At 40.4% G+C, this 10,000-nt stretch overlaps 1 protein-coding gene across 1 annotated transcript in view; it reads right to left on the bottom strand.

Annotated features, from left to right (window-relative positions):
• The window catches only part of LOC134303073 (uncharacterized), a 127,753-nt gene that overhangs the window by 103,758 nt on the left and 13,995 nt on the right, over positions 1–10,000 (bottom strand). The window contains exon 4 of the mRNA XM_062988336.1: positions 8,860–9,635. Coding sequence (XP_062844406.1) covers positions 8,860–9,635 — 776 coding nt within the window. The remainder of the gene's footprint in view (positions 1–8,859; positions 9,636–10,000) is intronic.

The raw sequence follows: 10,000 nt of genomic DNA, 5'->3' as shown, positions 1-10,000 counted from the left end.
TGGAACATGTACAGAGAGGGTAGTGGATTAAAGGCCTAAATAAAGCACACAGTAAAAGTTTTTTAATTTAAGGATATCTATTTTTATTTCAAATTGAAACACTATTTGAGGGTAATAGGAAATAAGGCAGGTTATAATAAATATTATAAGCATGTGCAAGAACAGGGCCTAAACCTTGCAAATTTGATGCTTAATCTTTATGCCCTGTCAGGTCTGTAATACAGTAATTTGTGTTCACTGTTTGTTCAGTAAATGTAATGCATGTTTACTGGGGTTCAGAGTGTACTTCTGTACTCACATCATCAATAAGGATAAAGGGAGGCATATTCATTTCATAATTTTACAGTACACTAAGTGGTTAGATTTATTTGGTCATGAATGAGTATGTTATAAATTATATTTTTAATGCATTTCTTTTAATTCATAGCTTCAAGTTGGATTCTGTATGGATGTACGATGTCAAGAAAAACTAGGCGAAGCCCCACAAAAGATGCTGTTGAACACATTCTTTCAGGCACAGATAAACCATGGTTTGAAGAGAGATTTATTAACGAGTATAAAGGTAGGTCTAATTTTTCTACAGTAGTTTTGCAGTATTATTTTAGTCTCTTTCTTTTAAGTACTGTTTAATCGACTAAATGATAGTTAAACTGTTTTTTTCTTAGAGTAAATAATGTTTGTTTTTTATGCTAGGCAGGGGAGTATTTGCCCTTGTGCTTATTGAAAAAGGAAGCTTTGTCCTCGAATATCGAGGGGACCTTATTTCGCAACAGGAGTCCTTTGAAAGACAAAGAAGATACTCAGAAAAACAAAATAGTCTTTTTTAAACAGTCAGTAAACGGAGGTCCTGAAAATGACTTTCTTAGACACTTTTTGGGGTGAAGGCTGATTTTCTACTTCAAGTCTACAAGGTCCTGATAATGTCATTACCAGAAAGTGTGTGTGTGTGGAGTCCTGATATTGTAGCTTAGCGTATATGAAATAGAACGCATTAAAATTAAACCATATTTTGGTTATAAATTGTGTATTGTGACAATAGATTGGTGTTATTAATGCTACTGTAATGTATTCATGTCTTATTTCATTCTAACTTTATAGGAAAAGACAAAAACCAGCAAGTCACCTGCTGAACCTGACTGTTCTGATGGGCAGAGAGGAGAAATCAGAGCAGTGAAGGTAAACATGCATTATTTAAACACAGTGTAAACACACAAAATGTTAATAATTTTACCTTAATAAACACTTTAAACCAGTTAAACAGTCAGTAAACGGAGGTCCTGAAAATGACTTTCTTAGACACTTTTTGGGGTGAAGGCTGATTTTCTACTTCAAGTGTACAAGGTCCTGATAATGTCATTACCAGAAAGTGTGTGTGTGTCGAGTCCTGATATTGTAGCTTAGCGTATATTAAATAAATTGTATTAATATTTAACCATATTTTGGTTATAAATTGTGTTTTATGACAATAGATTGGTGTTATTAATGCTACTGTAATGTCTTAATAGCTTATTTCATTCTAACTTTTTAGGAAAAGACAAAAACCAGCAAGTCACCTGCTGAACCTGACTGTTCTGATGGGCAGAGAGGAGAAATCAGAGCGGTGAAGGTAAACATGCATTATTTAAACACAGTGTAAACACATAAAATGTTAATAATTTTACCTTAATAAACACTTTAAACCAGTTAAACAGTCAGTAAACGGAGGTCCTGAAAATGACTTTCTTAGACACTTTTTGGGGTGAAGGCTGATTTTCTACTTCAAGTCTACAAGGTCCTGATAATGTCATTACCAGAAAGTGTGTGTGTGTCGAGTCCTGATATTGTAGCTTAGCGTATATTAAATAAATTGTATTAATATTTAACCATATTTTGGTTATAAATTGTGTTTTGTGACAATAGATTGGTGTTATTAATGCTACTGTAATGTATTCATGTCTTATTTCATTCTAACTTTATAGGAAAAGACAAAAACCAGCAAGTCACCTGCTGAACCTGACTGTTCTGATGGGCAGAGAGGAGAAATCAGAGTGGTGAAGGTAAACATGCATTATTTAAACACAGTGTAAACACACAAAATGTAAATAATTCCACCTTAATAAACACTTTAAACCAGTTAAACAGTCAGTAAACGGAGGTCCTGAAAATGACTTTCTTAGACACTTTTTGGGGTGAAGGCTGATTTTCTACTTCAAGTCTACAAGGTCCTGATAATGTCATTACCAGAAAGTGTGTGTGTGTGGAGTCCTGATATTGTAGCTTAGCGTATATGAAATAGAACGCATTAAAATTAAACCATATTTTGGTTATAAATTGTGTATTGTGACAATAGATTGGTGTTATTAATGCTACTGTAATGTATTCATGTCTTATTTCATTCTAACTTTATAGGAAAAGACAAAAACCAGCAAGTCACCTGCTGAACCTGACTGTTCTGATGGGCAGAGAGGAGAAATCAGAGCAGTGAAGGTAAACATGCATTATTTAAACACAGTGTAAACACACAAAATGTTAATAATTTTACCTTAATAAACACTTTAAACCAGTTAAACAGTCAGTAAACGGAGGTCCTGAAAATGACTTTCTTAGACACTTTTTGGGGTGAAGGCTGATTTTCTACTTCAAGTGTACAAGGTCCTGATAATGTCATTACCAGAAAGTGTGTGTGTGTCGAGTCCTGATATTGTAGCTTAGCGTATATTAAATAAATTGTATTAATATTTAACCATATTTTGGTTATAAATTGTGTTTTGTGACAATAGATTGGTGTTATTAATGCTACTGTAATGTCTTAATAGCTTATTTCATTCTAACTTTTTAGGAAAAGACAAAAACCAGCAAGTCACCTGCTGAACCTGACTGTTCTGATGGGCAGAGAGGAGAAATCAGAGTGGTGAAGGTAAACATGCATTATTTAAACACAGTGTAAACACATAAAATGTAAATAATTCCACCTTAATAAACACTTTAAACCAGTTAAACAGTCAGTAAACGGAGGTCCTGAAAATGACTTTCTTAGACACTTTTTGGGGTGAAGGCTGATTTTCTACTTCAAGTCTACAAGGTCCTGATAATGTCATTACCAGAAAGTGTGTGTGTGTCGAGTCCTGATATTGTAGCTTAGCATAATTAAAATCCAATTTAAAAAATCAATCTTCTATTTTGTTCATAATAAGTTTTATATTTTGTAATTTGATGTTCAGTTTAAATATCTTTCTTCTATTAGAATGTAAATGATGATCTTCAGACCGTAAAGAGCAGTGACATATTTGATCACGATTCTTTTTTGGATACTGATGAGAGGGAAGACCTGACTAAAGCAGAGGTAAAATTGTTGTTTCTACCTAGTGGTAATACCAGACATCCCAAGTTGCAAAAACTCATTTCCAGGAGGTACCCCCGGACCACGCCCCCTTGGACCCCTTACAGTACTGTAACAGTATAGTCTAAGCAATTGAGGGTTAAGGGCCTTGCTCAAGGGCCCAACAGTGCCAACCTGGCAGTGGTGGGGCTTGAACCGGCAACCTTCTGGTTACTAGTCCAGTACCTTAACCACTAGGCTACAATATATACATAAATAAAAAAAAATTAAAAAAGGTAAAAAAAAAAAACCTCGCACACATCAAAGGACATGGGTGATAACAGAACTTTTAGAAGCTGCTTACAGAGCTACTTAGCTACAGTGGGGCCAAAAAGTATTTAGTCAGCCACTGATTGTGCAGGTTCTCCTACTTAGAAAGATGAGAGAGGTCTGTAATTTTCATCATAGCTACACTTCAACTATGAGAGACAAAATGAGAAAAAAATCCAGGAAATCACATTGTAGGATTTTTAAAGAATGTATTTGTAAATTATGGTGGAAAATAAGTATTTGGTCAATAACAAACAAGCAAGATTTCTGGCTCTCACAGACCTGTAACTTCTTCTTTAAGAAGCTCTTCTGTCCTCCACTCGTTACCTGTATTAATGGCACCTGTTTGACCTCGTTATCTGTATAAAAGACACCTGTCCACAGCCTCAAACAGTCAGACTCCAAACTCAACCATGGCCAAGACCAAAGAGCTGTCGAAGGACACCAGGAAGAAAATTGTAGACCTGCACCAGGCTGGGAAGAGTGAATCTACAATAGGCAAGCAGGTTGGTGTGAATAAATCAACTGTGGGAGCAATTGTAAGAAAATGGAAGACGTACAAGACCATTGATAATCTCCTTCGATCTGGGGCACCACGCAAGATCTCATCCCGTGGGGTCAAAATGATCATGAGAACGGTGAGCAAAAATCCCAGAACTACACGGAGGGACCTGATGAATGACCTGCAGAGAGCTGGGACCAAAGTAACAAAGGCTACCATCAGTAACACACTACGCTGAGAGGGACTCAAATCCTGCAGTGCCAGGCGTGTCCCCCTGCTTAAGCCAGTACATGTCCAGGCCCGTCTGAAGTTTGCCAGAGAGCATATGGATGATCCAGAAGAGGATTGGGAGAATATCATGTGGTCAGATGAAACCAAAATGGAACTTTCTGGTAAAAACTCAACTCGTCGTGTTTGGAGGAAGAAGAATGCTGAGTTGCATCCCAAGAACACCATACCTACTGTGAAGCATGGGGGTGGAAACATCATGCTTTGGGGCTGTTTTTCTGCAAAGGGGACAGGACGACTGATCCGTGTTAAGGGAAGAATGAACTGGGTCGTGTATCGTGAGATTTTAATCCAAAACCTCCTTCCATCAGTGAGAGCATTGAAGATGGAACGTGGCTGGGTCTTCCAGCATGACGATGATCCCAAACACACCGCTCGGGCCACGAAGGAGTGGCTCCGTAAAAAGCACTTCAAGGTCCTGGAGTGGCCTAGCCAGTCTCCAGACCTCAACCCCATAGAAAATTTGTGGAGTCCGTGTTGGCCAGCGACAGCCCCAAAACATCACTGCTCTAGAGGAGATCTGCATGGAGGAATGGGCCAAAATAGCAGCTACAGTGTGTGCAAACCTGGTGAAGACTTACAGGAAACGTTTCACCTCTGTCATTGCCAACAAAGGTTATGTTACAAGTATTGAGTTGAACTTTTGTTATTGACCAAATACTTATTTTCCACCATAATTTACAAATAAATTCTTTAAAAATCCTACAATGTGATTTCCTGGATTATTTTTTCTCATTTTGTCTCTCATAGTTGAAGTGTAGCTATGATGAAAATTACAGACCTCTCTCATCTTTCTAAGTAGGAGAATCTGCACAATCAGTGGCTGACTAAATACTTTTTGGCCCCACTGTACATCTTTAGTGCCATGTCCAAACTTAACCAGCTGTCGCATGGAACCTAACACTGACATTCCTGCTGGAATGTTATGATCTATAGTGTCCAATGCTGCACCTAAATTTAACAGAACAAGAAATAATTTATTTCTTCCCTAAAAGTTGTTACTTTGGAGGTAGGGCGGCATGGTGGCTAAGTGGGTGGCACTGTCGCCTCACAGCAAGAAGGTCCTGGGTTTGAACCCCTTCTGTGTGGAGTTTTCATGTTCTCTCCGTGTCTGCGTGGGTTTCCTCCAGGTGCTCCGGGTTTCCTCCCACAGTCCAAAGACGTGCATGTGAGGTGAATTGGAGACACTAAATTGTCCATGAGTGTGTGTAATATAACCTTGTGAACTGATGAACCTTGTGTACTGAGTAACTACCGTTTTTGTCATGAATGTAACCAAAGTATAAAACATGACATTTACATTTTAGGCATTTAGCAGACGCTGATAGATAGATAGATAGATAGATAGATAGACAGAGAGACAGAGAGACAGAGAGACAGAGAGACAGAGAGAGAGAGAGAGAGAGAGAGAGAGAGTCTGTATTGATCCTTTGCAGGAAATTTCTTTGTTATAGCAGCTCAGACAACAACAACCTCTTGTATACATACAACATTAACTTACAGTGTAAAACAAGCAATAAGATAAAAATGTACAGTATGGTACTATATACAGTGTATCACAAAAGTGAGTACACCCCTCACATTTCTGCAGATATTTAAGTATATCTTTTCATGGGACAACACTGACAAAATGACACTGACACAATGAAAAGTAGTCTGTGTGCAGCTTATATAACAGTGTAAATTTATTCTTCCCTCAAAATAACTCAATATACAGCCATTAATGTCTAAACCACCGGCAACAAAAGTGAGTACACCCCTTAGTGAAAGTTCCTGAAGTGTCAATATTTTGTGTGGCCACCATTATTTCCCAGAACTGCCTTAACTCTCCTGGGCATGGAGTTTACCAGAGCTTCACAGGTTGCCACTGGAATGCTTTTCCACTTCTCCATGACGACATCACGGAGCTGGCGGATATTCGAGACTTTGCGCTCCTCCACCTTCCACTTGAGGATGCCCCAAAGATGTTCTATTGGGTTTAGGTCTGGAGACATGCTTGGCCAGTCCATCACCTTTACCCTCAGCCTCTTCAATAAAGCAGTGGTCGTCTTAGAGGTGTGTTTGGGGTCATTATCATGCTGGAACACTGCCCTGCGACCCAGTTTCCGGAGGGAGGGAATCATGCTCTGCTTCAGTATTTCACAGTACATATTGGAGTTCATGTGTCCCTCAATGAAATGTAACTCCCCAACACCTGCTGCACTCATGCAGCCCCAGACCATGGCATTCCCACCACCATGCTTGACTGTAGGCATGACACACTTATCTTTGTACTCCTCACCTGATTGCCGCCACACATGCTTGAGACCATCTGAACCAAACAAATTAATATTAGTCTCATCAGACCATAGGACATGGTTCCAGTAATCCATGTCCTTTGTTGACATGTCTTCAGCAAACTGTTTGCGGGCTTTCTTGTGTAGAGACTTCAGAAGAGGCTTCCTTCTGGGGTGACAGCCATGCAGACCAATCTGATGTAGTGTGCGGCGTATGGTCTGAGCACTGACAGGCTGACCCCCCACCTTTTCAATCTCTGCAGCAATGCTGACAGCACTCCTGCGCCTATCTTTCAAAGACAGCAGTTGGATGTGACGCTGAGCACGTGCACTCAGCTTCTTTGGACGACCAACGCGAGGTCTGTTCTGAGTGGACCCTGCTCTTTTAAAACGCTGGATGATCTTGGCCACTGTGCTGCAGCTCAGTTTCAGGGTGTTGGCAATCTTCTTGTAGCCTTGGCCATCTTCATGTAGCGCAACAATTCATCTTTTAAGATCCTCAGAGAGTTCTTTGCCATGAGGTGCCATGTTGGAACTTTCAGTGACCAGTATGAGAGAGTGTGAGAGCTGTACTACTAAATTGAACACACCTGCTCCCTATGCACACCTGAGACCTAGTAACACTAACGAGTCACATGACATTTTGGAGGGAAAATGACAAGCAGTGCTCAATTTGGACATTTAGGGGTGTAGTCTCTTAGGGGTGTACTCACTTTTGTTGCCGGTGGTTTAGACATTAATGGCTGTATATTGAGTTATTTTGAGGGAAGAATAAATGTACACTGTTATATAAGCTGCACACAGACTACTTTTCATTGTGTCAAAGTGTCATTTTGTCAGTGTTGTCCCATGAAAAGATATACTTAAATATCTGCAGAAATGTGAGGGGTGTACTCACTTTTGTGATACACTGTACATGTAAACTTTTTTATGGTGTATGCATAGCATACAAAATTAGTATTTATTGAGGTATGTAACCATTGGTTTAATGGTGCATGCATAGCATACAGAAGTAGGTATTTCTTATAAATGGTTTATTTGGCTTATTGTGAATTGTTAAACAGTCTGATAGCAGTTATAAGAGGATTTTCTGTAGCGTTCAGTCCTGCATTTAGTCAAGTCAGTCAAGTTAAGTCAACGTTATTTATATAGCGCTTTTTACAATAGACATTGTCTCAAAGCAACTTTACAAAATCCATGACCAACAGATACAAAAACCCCTGTTGAGCGAGCCGAGGGCGACTGTGGCAAGGAAAAACTTCCTGAAAATTACAGGAAGAAACCTTGAGAGGAACCAGACTCAGCAGGGCCCGTCCTTCTTGGGCATTTAGGAGGAATCAGTCTGTGACTGAAGGTGCTCTGTCGAAACACCTCCAGGGAGTGAAGTGGGTGTGAATGGTTTTTGATAATTGAGTTAAGCTTTGTGAGCATTCTTAACTCTGCTACCTGCTGAACTGAGTCCTGTTCAGACCCCACTATGGAGCTGGCCTTTTTGATCTGGTTGTTTATTCGGTTTGTGTCCATTGTTCTAGCACTCTCACCCCAGCAAACCACTCCAAAGAAAAGAGCACTGGCCACCACAGACTGATAAAAGGTGCACAAAGGGGGCCTACTGATGTTAAAAGATTTCAGCCTTCTTAAGAAGTACAGTCTGCTCTGCCCCTTTTTGTACACCATCTCCATGTGTGTAGACCAGTCCAGCTTGTTGTCCAGCTGAACTCCAAGGTACCTGTAGCTGGGTACAAGTTCCACCTCAGTTCCTAGGATAGTAACTGGCTCAGGATCCCTCCTCCTCCTTCTAAAGTCCACCACCATCTCTTTGGTTTTTGTGATGTTTAGTTGTAGGTGGTTGTTGCTACACCAGTCCACAAAGTCCTTAACCGTGCCCCTGTATTCCTGCTCACATCCTGCTCTAATACAACCCACGACTGCTGAATCATCTGAAAACTTCTGGAGAAAACAGTTGTCTGAGTTATATTGAAAGTCCGATGTATACAGCATAAACAGGAAAGGCGACAGGACTGTTCCTTGTGGGGCCCCCATACTGCTTAAGGTTTTTACAGAGACACAGTTTTTAAGTTGCACAAACTGTGGTCTAGAAGATAGATAGTCCAAAACCCAGGAGACTAGAGCTGGTTCCACATTCATCTTCAGCATCTTTTCACCTAGCCGTGCAGGTTGTACGTATAGTATTGAAGGCACATGAAAAATCGAAAAACATAATCCTCACAGTAGTGTCCACACTGTCCAGATGAGCATGAGCCCTCTGTAACGTATAGATGAGAGCATCATCCACGCCGATGTTTTGTTGGTAGGCGAACTGTAGAGGATCCATGTGTTCCTTCACTCTGGGTCTGATGTGAGCAAGGACTAGTCTCTCTAGCGACTTCATAACATGTGAAGTAAGGGCGACAGGCCTGTAGTCGTTGGGATTTGTTGGGTGTCTCTTTTTGGGAACGGGAACCAAGCAGGAAGTTTTCCACAGAGTGGGGATCCTCTGTAGATGCAAGCTCAGGTTGAAAAGGTGTGTGAAAATGCCACAAAGCTGACTGGAACAAATCCTCAACAGCCTGGGGCAGATTCCGTCAGGTCCAGCTGCTTTTCCCTGCTTAAGTCGATCCAGTTCCCTTTTCACTTGATATGGTTTAAATGTTAAGGGTGTGGTTACTGATGACAAGGTGGCATTGTGTGCAACAGGTAGAAGGCATTGTGAGGTAGATTGTTCAAATCTGTTGAAGAACAAATTCAGGTCCTCAGCTGTGTCCTGGTCACCATCAAGCAGCCCTCCTTCCTTCTGTTTCAAACCAGTGATCTTTCTCATGCCATTCCAGACCTGACGCACTCCTTCCTGTTGTAACTGTTGTTCTACTCTCTGTTTCCCCTCCTTAATCTCCAACTTCAGTTGTTTTTGAAGTATCTTTGCCTTTTCATGGTCGCCCTCCTTTTTATAATTTTATCCAAAGCGACTTACACAATGAGCTGAACACGATGAGCAATTGAGGGTTAAGGGCCTTGCTCAGGGACCCAACAGTGGCAACTTGGTGGTGGTGGGGCTTGAACCGGCAACCTTCTGTTTACTAGTCCAGTACCTTAACCACTGAGCTATCACTGACATTTAAATCATAATAAACAAACAAACTTTGCAAAATTGTTAGTTAGTCAAATTTTGTGGGGACCTGCAATAAACTGCTCTCTTCAAATCCATCAACCGATTTTTTTATTCCTCATTAGATTTAGGTCAGTACCAGGTCAGTGAAGGATAAGATCTGAAAGGTGATTGGTTGTACCTGAGCAACTTAAAAATGG

This window comes from Trichomycterus rosablanca, chromosome 2 (assembly GCF_030014385.1).
Source record: "Trichomycterus rosablanca isolate fTriRos1 chromosome 2, fTriRos1.hap1, whole genome shotgun sequence".
NCBI classification, from domain to species: Eukaryota; Metazoa; Chordata; class Actinopteri; order Siluriformes; family Trichomycteridae; genus Trichomycterus; species Trichomycterus rosablanca.
This window is presented reverse-complemented; position numbering and strand designations above follow the sequence as displayed.